This window comes from Balaenoptera physalus, assembly GCF_965194825.1.
Source record: "Balaenoptera physalus genome assembly, chromosome: 1".
NCBI lineage: Eukaryota > Metazoa > Chordata > Mammalia > Artiodactyla > Balaenopteridae > Balaenoptera > Balaenoptera physalus.
Window position 1 is genome coordinate 65,046,809 of NC_138882.1, and position 19,645 is coordinate 65,066,453.

A 19,645-nucleotide genomic window follows, 5' to 3' on the forward strand; every position below is an offset into this window, starting at 1 on the left:
CTGCTGCACCAGAAGAGGAAACTAAGTAGAACACAGCAATTTCAATGATTTGAGGAGACAAAGACTGTCGCTGGATGCTGAAATGGCTGGAATTTGCAGGAGAGAGTACTGGAAAGGAAAAAACTAATAGAGAAAGAACTCTAGAGATGTGCATAGCGGTTTCCTAGAATCTTTGGTTGAATACTACATTGCACATGCACAGGGAAACCCCATGAGTCCAGGCAGGGAGGCTGTAAACTGAATGATCCTTGGAATTCATGCAGGACAGGGAGATAGTCCAGTTCCAACTACACAGAGAGTAGAGACTATTGAATATCTGGGCATTCATTAGAGACCCCAGAAGGGTCACACCTTAAACTAGTGAAGGCTACTCTAGGGCCAATCTAATAAAGCTTAAAAAATAAGCCTTGAAAGGATCAAGCTGATCTGTAGTAACCTATCTGCCTGCCAAAGCAAACTCAAAAACTCTTTAAAGGAAGACATCAAAATCCAGATGTATAATCCCCTTCTCTTGAGTACAGGCAGATCTGTGAATATGATGGGAGATGTGGTAGCCACTCCTTTAATTGGGTTATATCATATGAAAAAGGTGAGAGGACTGACTACCTTATATTGCATAAGACCCTCCATAGCAGCTGACTGGAGAAAGAGTCTCATGTTGCCTTTGAAGAAGCTGCCATGTCATGAGAAGGTCATGAGGCTAGGACTTGGGGTTAGCCTGTAGGAGCTGAGAGTGATCTAGCTGACAGCCAGCCAAAAAAATGGGGACTTCAGTCCTATAACCACAAGGAACAGAATTCTGCCAACGAATGAACTTGGAAGATCTTGGGTGTCATATGAGGTCACAGTCCCAGCCAACATCTTGATTTCAGCCTGGTAAGTCCCTGAGCAGAGGACCCAGTTCTAACCCATGCCTAAACTTCCAACATACAGAACTGTGGGATAGTAAATGAGTATTGGTTTAGGCCACTAAGTTTGTGGTAATTTGTTACGCACCAACAGAAAACTAATATGCTTGGAAAGAAGACAACAATGTCTGCTCTTACCACTTCCCTCAGCTGGAGTTTCTAGTCTATGCAATATTTATCAATCAAGGTGAAACAAAAACTATTTCACTGTTATAAAAGATGAAAAATAGCTCTTAAGTATATGAAATGATGTTCAACTTCACACGATTAGAAAACTGAAATTTAAAGTACACTGAGATACAATTTCTAACATATCAGGTTGGTAAAAATTAAAAAGTGTAACATTCTGTTGCAGAGGCTATGGGGAAACTGGCCCTCTCACGTATTGTTAGTGGGAATAAAAATAAGTACAATCCTTTTGGAAGGCAATTTGATAGTATCCAACAAAACAACAACAGTATCCAACAACACATAGGTGTGTACCTTTTGACCCAGCAATTCTACTTCTTGAAATTTACCCTCAAGACACATTTCCAACAGTACAAAAATACATATCCACAAGGTTATTCCTGAAGCATAGTCTATAATTACAAAATAGTGGAAATAAACTCAATGTCCATACAACAGGAATGGGGTTAAATAAACTGTAGTACATCCATATAATAGAGTAGTCTACAACAATGAAACAGAATAATTAAGATTTCTATGAACTAATGTGGAGTGATTGTCAGGATATTTTGTTAAGTGAAAAAACTGAAGTGCAGAAGATCACCTAAGTATGATACCTTTAAAGTAACAAACAAGGGTAAATTAAAAAAGAAAAAAAATCTCTACTCAATAGTTCAAAAGAAACACTGGAAGGGCATAGATGGGAATGGGATGGAAAGGATACAGAGAATTATGATAGAAGGGAACGACATTTTTCTGAGGAGAACTTTTTGTATAGTCTTACCTTTTAAAACCATGTTAATATCTCATGTTCTTAAAAAAATCACAAGGATGGGAGGAAAAACACTAACATTGAATACAAACAAAACAAATAAACTGACCTGAATTTCAAATGAATAATGTTACTACACTGAAGAGGATATAAAAAGAACTAACCAAAATAACTTTTGAACACAGTATTTGGGCTTTACGCCTTTAGGCTTAAGACGAGAACTCTAAACCGAACTGAATTAGTAGGTCTTTTCTTTTCAGAGGCATGGGTTAGCAATTTTGAAACCACTTTCTTTTCACTATAGGATTGAGCAATTAAGTAACTTGTTATTGTTGATAATGGGAGCCAAGTTAACCACTGTCACGAGAAGGGAGTTAAAATATGGAAAGAGGTTAGGATAGAAAAGAACGAACTATAGGATATTGGATTGGAATTGGAGATATCAGTATGAACTCATGGATTTTAAGGAGGCTGATTCTAGGCCAGAGGCAGAGAAACTTTAAGATGAAGCTGAACATCTTGTGTGCTAAAAAATAAGGAAGCACTCAAAGAATGCTAGGGACATGTCAAAAGGGCACAGGAGCCACCCTGAAGTAGTTCCCATTGGCTAAATCTGGGACAATCTGAATATTACAATAAAAAGTGATAGTAGGATTCTAACCTACTGAATACAGAATGATTTCTGAGTCCATATTGATACAGATAGCCTGGATCTGTTATTATTCTGATTCTCATATAATTCCATCATTTCTTCCACATTTATTAGTTGGCTTTCAACTGTAAGGATGAACTTTTCCTTTTCCCCTATATTTCTTGTTTATTAAAAAATAAAGTAAAGTATTCAGGGGAAAAGGGCATATCTGTAACTTGCTCTTATAACAGTTCAGAAAAAAATCACATACAGAAACACAAAGAGGAAAAGGAGAAAGCAAACATAGTAAGATTTTAATATTTGGAGAATGTGAGGAAGAGATTTAGGATTTCTCTGAACTATTCTTATAACTTTTCTGTAAGTCTCAAATTATGTTGAAATAAAAAATTTAAGAAAAAGCTGTATGTACGAAGGTGTTCATTATAGCATTATTTATAACAGTGAAAACTTCATTCATTTAATAAATACTGGGTATCTTACACTCTAGGTAGTGTGCTGGACACGAGGAATACAATAGCGAACAAGCAAGACCAGTTACGTGGCTTAGAGATTGAGAGGTTTCCTGGGATGTAATATTTGCAGGGCTCAAACTGGAAAAGTTGGTCACCCTCGGTTGAACTTAACCATGATGGTAGCATATGGAAATGGTTATGAAATTACAGTACGACCATTTGATACAAGGGTAAGAGTAGAAAAGTAAAAACTGTAACAACAGAGGAAGATATTTATTATTAGATGTTAAGCTAAAAAAAAAAAGGATACACTATAAATACTATTAGAATTGTACATCTATATACATATAAAAACAGATATAAAGGCAAAATAAAAATAGTACTCGTGGTGATTGTGTCTTTCCTATTTGAATTTCCTATGTTAAATATTTTAATGATTAAAGAAAAATTTCATTCCAAAAGTTACTAACATTTCAGAAAACTGTCATAATTAAATCTAAATAAATGGGCCAAGTAATTGAGTTTAAGAAAATTTGATTAGTCAGTTAAGATCACCAAAAAATAAAAAAAATTTTAGCTCGTTTTGAGTATGTATATCTTCTTAAAATTACCTTCTGCCTCAGATTTATGCCATTTTTTAAGAAATCTGCAAAGCTATTGTTCTTAATGCCTGAACCATTAGGAATTTTTTTTTGGCAAAAGATGGGTATCTTTAAACCTAATGTAATGTGACTTATAATTTGTTTAGAAGGTAAAGTACACAATTTACCAGCCAGTGGCAGTCAGGGTACACAGTAAGTTCCTCAAAGACAGGAATTTCATGTTCCTGGTGCCCAACACAGCGGCAACCAATCACCAACAGTTTGCTTTTTAAGCTGAGGTGCTGAATACTATACACTCTTGAACAGAGGTTTTTAACTTGCCTCTAAGGCATCCAGAAATGGCAAGGCTTGGTAAGGTGGGGACTGATGAGGTTTGTGATTTCTAAACCTCCTTGTAATCTTACTAAAAATTGTGGGTATGTCTACTTTGCGAGGGGAAAAGTTTATAGCTTTCACCAAAGTTTCAAAGAGGTCAAAGACCCAAAAGAGGTCAAAAGTACTGTTCTGAATAAACAAACAATATTATGAAATTTTCTAATAACTTAGAAATTTAATAACTATATAAAGCCATTTATTCAATTTTTACATCATGGTTAGGTCACTTAAAATATGAGTGAAAAAAGCCAAATTCCCCAACTCTAGGTTAAATTTAAGCTTGATTATGAAAGATCACAAACCTATCCAATGATTTACTAGCATATATCAACCTGGTGAATAACTACAGAATGTCTTCTGCTTTATGTATCACTAGAAAACTTCTGATGACAACACTAATTTATTTTAGATGTATTTGGAAAATGTGTCACGTAAAGGGAAAACATTTATTTATTCATTTTATTGTGAATGTGCCAAGCACTGATATTTCAAAAGGAATATTCAGATCTTTTGAGAAGTACAAGGTCTACTGGAAAAGAGAGAAGTATAAAATATAACTGTTTATAATAATAGGCAGGTGGAAATAAATAGTTTCCTGAAGAAACTAAAGAGTATATCCAAGAAGAATTGATATCTAAGCTGGAGTAGTTTCATCACTAACAGAAAGAAGTGGAGGCTGGGATGGACAACATTTTACGCTCTGGGCATGTTTACAAAGGTAGGAGGAATCTTCTTGTGTGTTGAGGATAGGATGGAGAAAAGACTATGAATTCATGATAAATTTGGACGTTTTCCTGAGTGCAAAAAGCTGCAGCTATTAAATGTTTTTAAGGAGAGGAGGAGTTAATTGAACAAAAGTAACTCTGGGACTTCCCTAGTGGTCCAGTGGTTAAGACTCCATGCTTCTAGTGCAGGGGGTGTGAGTTCAGTCCCTGGATGGGGAACTAAAATCCTGCATGCCATGCAGTGCGGCCAAAAAAAAACACAAAAAACTCAGGAAGCAACGTAGAAGACGGACTAATGTGGGAAAGAAAAAAGATAAGAAAATCTTTATGTGAAAGTATTCTTTCTGGAAAAATGTATTATGCCTGATTTTTTTTTAGAGTTCAGGTTTTCATATATAACTTTTTTTAAAAAGCAATACATATTTTTAGTTAAAACCTTAATTTACAATTTAATGGCAGATTCTCACAGAAACTTAGCATGGGCCTATCATTTGCCTAACAGCTGCACGGCCTGGCTGCTGCTTACCTGTAACAGAGAGATTAGTTACCGCAGCACTGGTTAAAGGAAGGACTGGATTGACTGTGAGGGTAGTTGCTGCGCTGCTTGTCACAAGGCTTGGCGTGGTTGCCACCTAGAGGTCAGAAGTGAAAATATGCAAAAGCATTTAAAAATCAAAATTTAAAAATTTAAGTCCATATTGTAGATTTATTTTTCCTATAAAATATTTAAAATTCCAGATACAATAGAATAAAATAAAAGGGCCTAAAAGGAAGTGATTTTATTAATTACTCTTTGATCCTGGAATTGAGAAAACTGGCTTATGTTGAAAGGTTCCTTTTGAATAGATGGTTTTTCACTGATGTTACTAATGGCTTTGCCCAAGTTTTAAAAAGAAATTAATAAAAACAAATTTCCATATTTCAATAGTGTTGAGCAAGACAGAAATATTATACCAGTTATAAACTTAATCTAAACAAGAAAACTATTCAAGGGGATCATGGGATCTGGGGTTCTTGTATTGCTTCTATTTTCAACTGTGTGGGGACAAGACTGTCTTGGTTTTGTTTTTAATGAAATGATATTAAGGAAAGAATGTAAAACAAATTTTTAAAAACTGACAGTTTCTTTTTGAAATAAGATAAATATTTCTACATTTTTGTAAGAAACACTGCCTTCCTTCTATCCTTCCCTCCTTCTTCTAGAACAAATAAATCCAAAACACAAAATAGTCACCTACATAAAAGTGTACGTAATGACTATCTTTTTCATAACTACTATCTCATGAACTTTATGATTAAAGCCTCACCATTTAACAACCATAGCCTTCACTTAACAAACTAGTAAGTGCTATTAATGATGACCTTAGTTTGAAAAGCCTGCCGGTATAGAATAATATTCAAATAAATTAAAAATAAATTAACAAGAAAGTATCAGAAATGCAAACTCAACAATATTCCTATCTTTGGAATCCTGGTTGGAAATGTGGCATCACATTTACAGTTGTCCTAAAGATCAAGGGAGTCACATGACCACTATATGTCCCTTCAGTCTAGGAATACTATTCTAATGTTAACAGCAGAGGTTACTCAGTGAGGTTATAAATAAAAGGCCCACATGTTTGTGAAAATCTGAGACAATTGTTTTAATACAAGTTCAGAGCTAAAGGTTATCTGGGAATTTATTGTCACTTAATCATGTATGTGTAAGTTTAATAAATTGAGCTTTAGAACCCAACATGAATAAGTGCAACTAAAGATTTTTTTAGATAACTGGAATTAGCCACAAATTTACTCCCAGTTACAGAGTAACCTAATAAACTACATCAGAGAAGAGAATAATGGAACTGCAGAGAAATAGGAAAGGATTAAAACTGTTTGCTTTAAAAAAGAAAGATCAGTAAGTTCTTGGGTTAATAACAACAAGACATTTAATTACTTTTGTAACATTTAAAATATAAATTTATATATCTTTATTCAACATGAATATATACAATAAATTCCTATAATGAAATAAATTCATTTGATAGGGTATTTGTAAAATTGTAAAAATTAACCCTTGAGCACGCCTCCCTATTTTTCATCCTTACCAGTGAGGTCGGGCTGGGGAAAATTGCTTTGATAGGTGAGCTGCTGGTCCCACCACTGCTCGGTGGGTTGATTCTTTTTTCTTTCTGGCGGCGGTTACAAAACCAAACACGTATCACCTCCTTTTCCATATTAAGTTGATCAGCAATCATGGTGATCTCTTCCGAGGTAGGCTTTTGATTCTGAAGAGGAAAAAAAAAAAAATCATCTTTTGGAAAAACTTTTTGAACTACTGACATAACCATGTCATTAAATGAATAAACAAACGGGGAGGAGGAACAATAAGAGAATGAAATTGGGATATACAAGGCCATATTATTCCACTTTTAACAAAGAACTTCTATAGACAGACATTCTAATGAACATGTATTTATTAAATGTAGTCATATTAACTTAGAATAAGTTATTCTTGAATATTTATATATTTTTTATTTTAAGGGCAATTAATCGTGAATGAAACCAATACCTTATTTATTAGTGGGAATTTAAGAACTTCCCCAGTGATTCATGCATATAATCTCACTTGGACAATGTGAGGCAGGCCATAAGCCTGTGGGGCAGGAAAGGCAGTTATTTTACAGATAAAGGGACTTCAGCTTAGGAAACCACGTAACTTGACCAATCACACAGTTAATGAGTGGCAGAGCAGATAAAGACTCCTGTTTCAGTGCTCCTTCCATGGTGCTCAAGGCTTTTCTGAATTAGAGAAGTCAAAATTTTGTTGGAAGCTTTGATTGTGATATTCCCTGGTACCAGAAAAAAAAACAAACCAAAAAAGACGTGCCAAATACCTGTTGAAATAACTTGAACTCTATAGCTCATCAAGGCCTTCAGTGTTCTGGTTCCAAACACTACAGTTTAGCCAAACCAAACTACTTGTGTTTCCCCTGATACATGTCATGGCTTTTCTCTCTGGATGCCTCTGCTTGAAGCGCTTTCCTCCCACCTCTCCCTACCTGTGGAATCCCTGTGTATCCTACAGCAGCTGCTCCCTGCCTCTCTCACTTTGAGTGCTCACATGGAGCCTGGTCTCTCCTGAACCCTGAAGCACTCTGGTTTTGTTTCCTTATGTTCAGTAACTTACTTGGTCTCATTGTCTCCAATATGTTTATAAGCATCCATTAGGGCTGAAGCTTTTAAGTCCATATTTTATGGTCTATGGCAGCGGTCCCCAACCTTATGGCACCAGGGACCAGTTTCATGGAAGACAATCTCTCCACGGATGGGAGTGGAGGGGGTGGGTGTGTGTATGTGGATGGCTCAGGTGGTAATGCAAACTATGGGGAGCTGCAGGTGAAGCTTTGCTCACTCGCCCGCCACTCACCTCCTGCTGTGCAGCCCGGCTCCTAACAGGGAACCAGGGACCTCTGGGGACCCCTGGTCTACAGCACTTAACAATAGTATTATACAGACAACCCCATGTATATGAAAAGTAAAAACCTCACTAACCTCCAAGAAACTCTTCTCTAAGGCCACACGGATGTTGGTCTCTATGCTGGTGCGTTTCTTCCTCCTACGGTTCAAGCCCTCAATTCCCATCCCTGGAGAATTCAGGGCACTTGGGCTGGAGAGAGCCGAATCAGATGAGAGGTTCTCTGTAAGAAAGAAGAAAACACGTAAATCAAATCAGCTGAGCATGATTCATGCACACGATACATGTATTAACAACAACAATAAAACTGACCAAAGTATTTTAGGCTAAAAGCAAGTATGAAAGGTTTTCATAACCTACATTAAAATACTGTTCACTACCATGGATCTTTCTGCTGTTCTTTTTTTTTTTTGTATTTTTTTTTTTAATTTTTATTTATTTATTTTTGGCTGTGTTGGGTCTTCGTTTCTGTGCGAGGGCTTTTCTCTAGTTGCGGCAAGCAGGGGCCACTCTTCATCGCGGTGCGCGGGCCTTTCACTGTCGTGGCCTTTCTTGTTGCGGAGCACAGGCTCCAGACGCGCAGGCTCAGTAGTTGTGGCTCACGGGCCCAGTTGCTCCGCGGCATGTGGGATCTTCCCAGACCAGGGCTCGAACCTGTGTCCCCTGCATTGGCAGGCAGATTCTCAACCACCACGCCACCAGGGAAGCCCCTTTCTGCTGTTCTTATTGGCATTCTTTGTCTCAGGATGGTTGACTGTACTGTCATTGCTATTCTTTGATTTGTTTCTGAAAAAGCAGAAGTTTACTATTCCTATCCTTACTCTCAGCTCTACCTCTTCTGAGCTCTGCTCTTATGTTTTGGTTTTGTTTGCTTATTTATTTATTAGCTCTAGGGATAAAAGGAAGAAAGCTTTTTGGAAATTATCAAATGTTTAACATTTATCTTGCAAATGACCTCTCATTTTATTTCACTGGTATTCCTCCCCTTCCCCCCAAAGCAAACAAATAATGAAACATTTCTAAACTATTTAAAGTTTAAACAAGGTTCTGTCATTTAACAGTTTAATGACCCTGAGCATGTCACAGACATCTCTGAGTTTCTTTCCACTCTCTATATAAAATGAGACGGAGGGGGCAGACCAGTGGTTCTCACCTGTGGAACTCAGAAAGATTCCAGATGCTGAGGCCATACCCAGAACTACGAAATCAGACTGTCCAAGACTGGGAGTTACAGGTTTGTCTTTTCCAAAGACCTGAATTTTGTTCACATCTACAATGAGAACCATAGTCTAGGGGATCTCTATGGTTTCTTACAGCTCTCATAGTCTATGATTCCGTGACTCAAAATTCAAAATTTCCAAAGGCAAACTTCAGCACAAAACACATAAGTTAAAACTAACAGCTCAATTTATGTATGAAATTGGTGGTCATTTTTTAAAAATTGAAGTATAGTTGATTTACAATATTGTGTTAGTTTCAGGTATACAGCAAAGTGATTCGGTTACATATATTTTTTCAGATTATATTCCATTATAGGCTATTATAAGATACTGAATATAATTCCCTGTGCAATACAGCAGATCCTTGTTGCTTATCTATTTTATGTATAGTAGTAGTTTGCATTTATTAAACTCATACTCCTAATACGTCCCTCCCTCCCTCTCCCATTTTGGTAACCATTAAGTTTGTTTTCTATGTCTGAGTCTGTTTCTAAATGAATATAGACTCATTTGTATTATCTGTTAGATTCCACATATAAGTGATATCATATAGTATTTGTCTTTGACTTATTCACTAAATTTAATATTCTCTAGGTCCCCTCTTCAACTTCCTTCAACTGTCTCTCACCCTGGGCTCAAATACATTCCAAATGTATTCCATACATTTGGAAATATTTGGAAATATTCCAAAGCTAAAAATTATTGCTGATTATGTACCTTGTAATTACTAGCCTACTTAAATGAATTAGCTCTCTGATTTATGTAGTCATAATTTATATTGATCCTCCAAAGATTGTGAGCTTCAAGGTTCTGTAGTACCAATAATGTAATAAGAAACATAAACCCCAATTAATACAACAATCCCTCCTATACAATTTCAATGAACAATGAGGAAATGTTTTATACATTCACCCACCTGCATCATTTAGCCACTTCTCCAAAAGTGGCTTTAACTTGCACATGTTCTTAAAGCTGAGGTTCAAGGCTTCAAAACGAGAGATGGTAGTTTGGCTGAAGTCATTTCCATACAGTTTACCCATAGCGAGCCCAACATCGCCCTGCAGAATAATACAGAACAGGAGAGGGGAGAGAAAGAGAGAGAGAAAAGATTCATCTAATGTTATGGTCTTCACTCGAGGGTGCTGCTCCAATAACTGTTCTAGACAAAGAATCAGCAATCATTCCATTTACTGGGTCCTACAAAAACATCCATTCCTAAGCTGAGCACAGTATTCCAGTGAGGGCTCTGTTAGGTCTTGACTGTGACAACATTCAAAACTGTTCCATATTCTCTCCATCTTGAATCTCTTCTTGCTACCTATGTAATAATTGAGATATCAAGTGTTTCTACTAACTCTCAAAAGGTGGTGCTGATATTCTACCAAGTCCCTTAACTGATGCAACCAAAGTGATCTAAGTAATCTTTAAAAATCAGTTAACCTGTATCACCTACAGGGTTAATAGATGTAACTGTCTGGATAACCTTAGGTATTTCTGAACTAACCAAAGTTCCCATAAATCACTTTAAAATTTAGAAATAATGCCTCATTCTTTTATTTTTTTCCTGTAAAGTATTTCTGGAAGCAGTGAAAAAAATCTCCTTTCCACCCTTAGTTTGGATTTCAAAGTTTGTTACAAAAACCAGGTATTCTAAAAAGACTACTTTTGTAACCATTATAGAGATAGAAATTCACAGTAGAGAGGTTTGACCCATTTAGTCAAACCTTTATGGGCACTGGAAACTTGGTAACCTTACAGCAATAGAACAATGATCCCCTGAATATATTACAAAAAATATCTTTCTCTATAAGCCTATAACCTTTGAAATGTATAGAGTGCTTTTCCTCCAGCTGAATCTCTCTTGTTAAAGCTGAAAAAGGCATATCTGAATAGTTATTGTATTTATAGATAATAGAAGCTCATGGGGTGGAAATAATTCACGCTCTCATTTCAGTTAGTTCAGTGACAGGGCAGAAAAGCAACGTTTCTGGTCCAAAATACTACATAGCTAATTCCACTAGAGACAGCCAACTCCCAACTATCCTGACAAAACTCATTTTGAATTAGGATTATTCCAGTCCTTTGATTTCTCTCCCCTACAATCCATATTTTGGATAGTACATTGATTATTAGCACCTGCGTTAGGGGTTAGTCAGGGAAAAGAAAACATTTCTTTTTAAACTCCAATTTCTTACTGGTGAGCAACTTCTGATAAAAAGTTTAACAGAGGAGAAATGTTAGAACTATAAGATAAAATGAGACATTGAGAATACCTGAACTCCAACTGATCTATATTCTAATCTTTCCCATAGGATAGATGGGAATTTAAATAACCACCAGCCACATGTGGTTATTTAAATTTAAATTAATTCAAAATCAGATAAATTAAAAATTTAGCTCCTTAGCACTACTAGCCACCTTTCAAGTACTCAACAGCCACATGTGGATAGTGGCTATTGTACTGGGTGGCACAAATACAGAACATTTCCATCATCACAGGAAGTTTTATTGACAGTTCTAAATATACTATCTCACAGAAGTAGAGCAAAAGTAGACTGCTTATTGACTTCCTTCCAATTGTAGTAAAACCCAAAGAACCAGGACGGTGTGAGTAGAGCATAAGTGTTATCCATTATCTCTATATACAAATGTATCTATAAACATATTTATAGATTTTATCTATAGCGTTATCTCTATACATTTATTAAAGCTTACTTCATCTAGTCAACAAATATTCACTAGGTGCCTACTACATGTCAGGCATTAAATTATGCTTTGTGTGTCACATATATTCATGTCTTGGTCACTTTGCTTGTTTAGATTATAGCTTCCTAGAAAACTAAGGCCAACTAAACCCTGTAACTCTTTGAATGTAAGACCTGCTGTAGAAGTCAGACGGTAATAAATGTTTTCTGACATTATAATTGCATAATTCACTAAAAATTTTTCACAAACTTCTGTAATACCTTTCTATGAAAAGTAACAATAATGACAATTTCAAAAAATGAAATACCTATTCAAAAATCACATCATAATAAGAAACAATGCCTTCAGTTGGTGGTTGGAAATAAAGCTATGCCATCAGCTAACTAAAACTATGGCAATAAATGACAAATCCACTTGACTGAGATTTATAATACAATTGTACTTCACATTTAAAGGATTTCATTGACTAAAAAGCAACAGGTACCTCAGTTAATATACTAATTTTCACTAATTTGATATAAGCTTGGTTTAGTGCTTTTGTAACTCACAACCATCTTAGGTTCTCCCCCTCACAAAAGTAAATGTTTGAAGCAGTTGACTCATACCTAATCTGAACTATATTATATCCCTAATCTGAACTATACTATATCTGAACTATATTACATATATATATTTTAAAAAGCAAAGGAAAAAAGGAACAAAGACTGGGATTAGGAAATAATGTATCACATATGATGGATGGTGTTAGACTATGGCATCCCTTCTAATTATGTAATGACATCTACAGTAATCCTTAATAACCAATTATAAAGTTAGAAAACAACTACTGTTTAAAACACCTAATAACATGTATATTTACTCAGAGAATAGGGATTTGTTTGTTTGTTTGTTTCAACTAATAACTGGAATGTCTAACTTACCCTCTGTGTGTGTGTGTAAATAAATTAGATACAAAGCAATGTTTAAAAAACTATAGTTGAGGTATCTGACTTAAAAACACAGGTTGATCTTCCCATTCTGCACCAGTAATTTTGTGCCTTAATCCACACAGTCAAGGTTTGTGAAATGTTGCCACTGCTAAAGTCAAAGTCATTTTGAAAAATAAGGAAGAGCTGTGCCAAATAATAGAATAAAACCATACAGCAGAACACCAGACCATAGGGAAGCTCTTTTATAGAAAAAGGAGAGAGAGAGAGAGAAAGAGCAACAACCCTGGCAGTATGTTGGGTCAAATGCCACAAAAAGGCAAACCACTATCTGGGTAAAAGTTAAAGATTTTTAAAGGTCTTAACATCCCTGGCACATCACTCAGGCAACGATCTCCTAGGAAACGTAAGAGCATGCTGTGCTAATAGCCTAAGAGCTGAAGCATTGCTAAACATGCCAACCTTATACTTATTTAAGCTTATTAATTTACCCCTATCAATCTAGTTGTATCTTTTAGCTTTCTTTTTGAAAACAAGCCACATGGTTTAGATGTTTCAAAAGTACTAAAATCTTTCTGAATTGTAATTTGTTTCTTCACAACTGAGACTCCTCACAAACATAAGCGCATTTTCTCTAAAATTACATCTATTAAAAAAAAATTTTATGTTCTCAATAAATAGTTTCTTTGAGCAAAAATAAATTACCAAAGAAATACAAGGAATAAAAGCCTGTTCTTAAAAACACAGGGATTTCATTTTGGAGGAGCCCAGTGACCGCACTAGGCTCACTAGTGAGGAGGCGGCGCACTACTGTACGTTCAACATAAAATAATTTGTATACTATTTAAGTGGTGGCTTAAATTTCAAACAGTAATTATATTCTCTGGGAAAAAACCATCATGTTTCTCCTGATTCCATTAAAATGCCCAATCCAATCTATACTTCAGTAATTTTATTTCACCTAATGATCCTGTATCATTTTACATAAATGTCATTCAGTTTAATTCTTTTCCTGCTTTAAAAAGTATTACTTGTGACAGGTTAATTAAAGAGTGAGTCAGTAGGAGTGCTTGGGAAAAAACCCATATACCCCAACACCTGTTTAAACCATTAAGCTTATTATACTTTAAAAGCCCTCTAGGTGACATTTTAAAAAATTAACTTGGAATTTTCATCTTCAGCAGATTCCCATTTGATTAATCAGTCTCAGTTCAGGGTGTGTGTGTGTGTGTGTGTGTGTGTGTGTGTGTGTGTGTGTGTGTGTGTGTGTGTGTGTGTGTGTGTGTTCAGGGTGTGTGTGTGTGTGTGTGTGTGTGTTCAGGGGGTGTGTGTGTGTGTGTGTGTGTGTGTGTGTGTGTCTCTCCACCACCCCTTTTTCTCTTCCAAAAAATGGTTTTAAAAAAGTCTTTCAAACATTTCCCCTTTCAGCTACTATAAAAGACCTTGTAATCTTTACTCCTCTCAATCTTACACATATGTAGCCCGAAGGTCTAGAACCAGATGTTTTTCAAATAACAAAGCCCTCAGTATAGTTATATCATCCTCCAACATAATCTTTTAAATTCTCACCATGTATTGGTATAATTCTAATTTCAGAGGCCTATGTTCTGAGAGAAATCTTAACGATTTTAACCTAACAGTAAATTATAAATTTATAAATGAATACATACGATGAAAGTCTAAACTTATAAATGCAGAAAATGGCTAACAAAAAGTTACAGTCTAAAACTGAAAAAGAAGGCTGAGAAATATATTGTTCCTTTGAAGTCTCTTTGGACATGGAAAGCAAATATCTGGACCCAGCCAAGGAGGGAAACCTAAGTTAAAGGTGGGTTCATCTTACCTGAGTGAATCCAAGTTTGATTCGTCTTTGTTTGAAGGTCTTGGCAAATTGCTCAAGCTCCTCAAGGTCACTGGGCTCCTCCAAGCTGGGAGTATCAATTCGCTTTGGCGTTGACTGGCTCTGTGGAAGTGTCTGAATTGGGGTTGCTGCTATTGTGCGTGTTGGGGTGGCTGGCTGTTAGAGAAGGAACAAAAGAATAAGAACAAACATACACCACAATATTTAAGATTACATCTGGAATGGCTGCAAGTAAACAATTTAAGGAAACGGCTGTATTCAAGAACTACGAAGACCATGTGTCACTGTAGAAGGTACAACGTAATACCCAGTGAGAAACGCAGAGTGTGATGCTATATACACTATAATTACAGTTAAGGTTAAACATGTAAGTCTATGGAAAAGACTTGAATACACAAAACTGAAATCCATTGTCTTTGGGTTTTCAAATGGTTTGAATACATGCATCTCATGCCATTTAATAAATCAGTTTTTATTTTTAAGAATCTGTATCATAAACATGCCACTTAAACTATAAGTTTCAAAACAGCAGAGACCATACCTGTCTTATCACTATCGTATCTCCAACTTGTAACACAATATTATAAAAAATATATAAGATTATTAAAACTATTTTAAGGGGGAAAAGTAAATCACCTACAGTTTAAATAACTTAATAGCTTCACTTCTGCCTACTTGTTCAAGTTTTCGTACATAGAGCTACATTTTTTATGCTGTTTTTAATTTGTTGCACTAAATTTAATCTGTAAATGTTTCTCACAAATTACAATTTTCAAATCTTTACTAACAAGGCATACATCCCACACATCAGAGTAATTTTTAAAATATGATTAATACATTGGAATGGACCATAGGGCATAAAATCGAAGAGTAAACTTTTTTTATTTAATTGAGGTATGACTGACATACAAAAAAGTTGTACACATATAATGTATACATCTTGATGAGTTTGAAGATAAGTAAACACCCATGAATATATACCATCACCATATACAATGCCCTAAATTTATCCATTACCCCTAGAAGTTTTCATCCTCCCTCAGATCTACATTCTTAACCTTAACTGTAATTATGGTAACATAATTTTATACTCTGCTTTTCTCACTTAACATTATGTTTTAATTTTTTTCCCTACGTTGTTTCAATCATCGTAATTATCATCTTCAAAGGCTGACTGAAAGGCAATATTATCATAATTTATTTAACAATTTCGTCATTGCTAGGCACTTTTTCATTTGTTTTCACTAACAGGTAACACCACAATGAAAAACTTTGTGCATACAGTTCTTTTTTCCACCTTTGTAATTAGTTCTTTGAGATAAATTCACAAAGGATTTTCTATAACTGGATAAAGAGTACACCATAAACAATTTCATGGCTTTTGGTACACATCATACATAATGCTGGTTCTCACTATACCATGTTCTCCACATGATTTGTATTAGCAGTTTTTAAAAATGTTTTGCTAACTCAGGGAGTAAATTGTACTTTGCTGTTTCCTTAATTCATATTTCTCTTATTACTTAAAGCCAAATTTTCCCCACGTGTTAATTATTATCTGTATTTCGTTTCATGTGAATTGAACTTACATCCGTAACCCATGTGTATATTAATGATATCCTCATTCTCATCCTTATCCTTAAAGAGCTCAATCAAATGTTATAAAGTCTTTGTCTGTTGTATTAATACAAGTAATTTTCCCAATCTGCTTTTTTCCTTTTATTTTTCAGTGTACATAAGTCTTAAATTATCATTTGGGTGAACTTTTGTTTTTTTCCTTTCTAATATCTTCTGTTGCTTCAAATCTGAGAAAGCTTTGACTTATTTCTAACTTGGATAAAATTCCTTTTAATATTCTGCTAGCTCCTTCTATGTCTTTTAAAATATTTAATTACTGAAATCCATCTAAAGTTTATTTGGGGACATGAGGGTATAATCTATTTTTTTTTTTAAAAAAGAAAATATTAAATCTCCTTATTACACAAACACAAGGCTACACTGTTTTACTCACAACCTCTGAGTAGAACCCACCCTTCTGAGTATTCACTACTGGGATGTGCTGCCCTGACTCTGCATCATAACTGCTCAGTTAACCCCTCCTGTGAACAGAAGCCCAGGTGAGAGATTATAGGACAAGATTACAGATGAAGTCTATGGTTATGTGCTTTTTTCTTGTAATTTAAATGGGTCATATACCCCTAACTTTGACCTCATTAGTAATATGCTTTCTCCAACTGAACTAACTGGCCCTGAAAACTGCACAAGAGCAATTACACAGGCCTACACCTGGGGTAAGTTCCTCTCTATCATCCTGCTTCAATGAAGACAACAAAATTCATCTCTCTGGCCGTTGACACTGAGAAAATTTTTATATGACCATCTGGAGGAGCCCAAAACTGTACCAACCATATTAGAGTCCTAAGTGGTTGCAACTTCCCACTGAAACTGGTTGATAAGTAGAGGTGAGTCTCAACTATCAGATGGTTGCTTCATTTCTAGGCTTGAAGTAGCCCCGTTCTCAAATAATATAGCACTAAAAATAGCTTGGGTACCTTTTGGTGGGGTGGTTACACATAAGTTACCCCAACTCCAGAAACCTCAGGCTGGACTGGGCCAGATCTAGAAATAGTAGAGTAAAATTCAGTGAGCAGGAGTCAGGATGAAGCTACAACAGCCCTGCCACTGTTTACAAAGCTTGTAGGCCAGGAAGGAATTGCTGGTATAGGCTTTTTTCCAACCTCATTTTTATAATTCAGCTTATTCACAGTTAAGTGCACCATTTAAAAGTGTACAGTTTGATGTGTTTTGACAACTATATAGTCATATAACTGCTACCACAATTAAGATGCAGAATATTTCCATCACCCCCAAAAGTTTCCTTGTGTCCTTTGCTGTCAATCCCCACCCCCAGCCCCCATCCCCTGGCAACCACTGATACAATTTCTGTCCCTATAGTTTTGTCTACTGTAAAATGCCATATAAATTGAATCATAGAGTATACAGTCTTTTATGTTTGGCTTCTTTCACTTAGCATAATGCTTCTGAAATTCATACATGACGTTGAATGTATCAGAAGTACCTTTCTTTCTATGGCTGAGTAGCATTCCATCATATAGATATGCCCAAATTCATGTTATCTATTCACCAGCTGATGAATGTTTAGGCTGTGGATTTCCACTTTGGGGTGATTACGAATAAAACTGCTATGAACAGTCAGTCATACACAGGTCTTTGTGTGGACAAATGCATTCATTTCTAAGAGTAGAACTGCTGAGTCATAAGGTACATGTATATTTAACTTTATAAGAAACTGCCAAGATGTTTTCCAAAGTCTCTGTACCAATTTGCAATGCCACAGGCAATATAAAAGAGCTGTAGTTGCTTTATATTCTCATCAACACTTGGTATTATTATAGTCTTTTTAATTTTGCCCATTCTAATGGGTGTGTAGTGATATTTCTTTTGCATTTTCCTGATGACTAATAATTTTGAGCATCTTTTCATATGCTTATTGGGTATTTACGTGCCTTCTTTGGTGAAGTATCTTCAAATATTTTGCATACACTCCCTTTTAAAAAAAACCACGTTGTCTTATTGAGTTGTATGAGTTCTTTATATATTCTGGATACAAGTCTTTTATTAGATACAAGTTTTAAGAATATTTTCTTCCAGTCTGTGGCTTTTCTTTTTATTTTTTCAACAGAAGCTTTTAATTTTTATGAAATTAAATTTATCATTTGTTTTCTTTTACAGTTAGTGCTTTTTGTGTCTCACTTAAGAAATCACTATCTTACACAAGGATACAAAGATTTTCCCCTAAGTTTTCTTCTAGAAGTTTAGGTCTGCAACCCTTTTCAAATTAATCTTTGTGTATCATTGTGAAATAAAGAGTAAGGTTCATTTTTTTTTTTTTTTTTTGCCTACGGCTAGCAAATTGTTTCAGCACCTGAAACAAGACTTTCCTTTTCCCACTGAAATCCTTAGGCACCTTTGTGGGAAATCAGTTGGCTCTACATGTGTGAGTGTACTGGACTTCTGTTCCATTTCTATTCATATGCCATTACCACACAGTCTTTATTACTGTATTTTATAATAATTCTTGACAGCAACTTTCTTACTTTTCAAAATTGTTTGGCTATTCTATGTCCTCTACAAGCCTGTACAAATGTTGGAAACACCATGCAAATTTCTACAAAGAAAGCCTGTAGATATTAATTGGGACTGTGTTGAATTTATAGATCAGTTTGGAGAGAACTCACATTTTAACAACCAAAGTCTTCATGAACACATTATATCTCTCCATTTATTTAGGTCTTCTTCAATTTCACTGAGCAAGATTTTGTAGTTTTCAACATATAGGTTTTACAAATGTTCTGTTAAATTTATCCCTAATTACTGTAAATATTTTTCTTCTTAATTTCCATTTCCAAATGATTGTTGTTAGTATATATATTTTTGTATATTGACTTTGTATCCTACATACTTGCTAAACTCAATTATTAATTCCAGCAACTTTTTTTGTAGATTCCTTGGATTTGGATTCCTTGGATTTGGATTTTCTACATAGACAATCATGTCATCTACCAATTAAGACACTTTACTTCTTCCTTTCTAGTCTATATGTCCTTTATTTATTTTTCTTGTCTTATTGCCTTGCTAGGCCCTTCAGTGCAATGCTGAATAAAAGTGGTAACAGTGGACATCCTTGCCTTGTTCCTGATCTTAGGGAGAAAGTATTCAGTCTTTATGATGGTTTTTCTGTAGATGCCTTTTAGCAGGTTGGGAAAGTTACCTCCTAATTCCTAGAAGAGTTTTTATCAT

The 19,645-nt window shown here is 35.3% G+C and overlaps 1 protein-coding gene across 8 annotated transcripts in view; it reads right to left on the reverse strand.

Moving 5' to 3' along the window:
* POU2F1 (POU class 2 homeobox 1) overlaps positions 1-19,645 on the reverse strand; it is a 171,705-nt gene that overhangs the window by 16,846 nt on the left and 135,214 nt on the right. For all 8 annotated transcript variants that reach the window (XM_082437646.1, XM_082437642.1, XM_082437647.1 and 5 more), the window contains 5 exons: positions 14,807-14,980; positions 10,248-10,389; positions 8,189-8,334; positions 6,742-6,921; positions 5,181-5,286 (listed from right to left, as the gene is read on the reverse strand). In XM_082437646.1, coding sequence (XP_082293772.1) covers positions 5,181-5,286; positions 6,742-6,921; positions 8,189-8,334; positions 10,248-10,389; positions 14,807-14,980 — 748 coding nt within the window. The remainder of the gene's footprint in view (positions 1-5,180; positions 5,287-6,741; positions 6,922-8,188; positions 8,335-10,247; positions 10,390-14,806; positions 14,981-19,645) is intronic.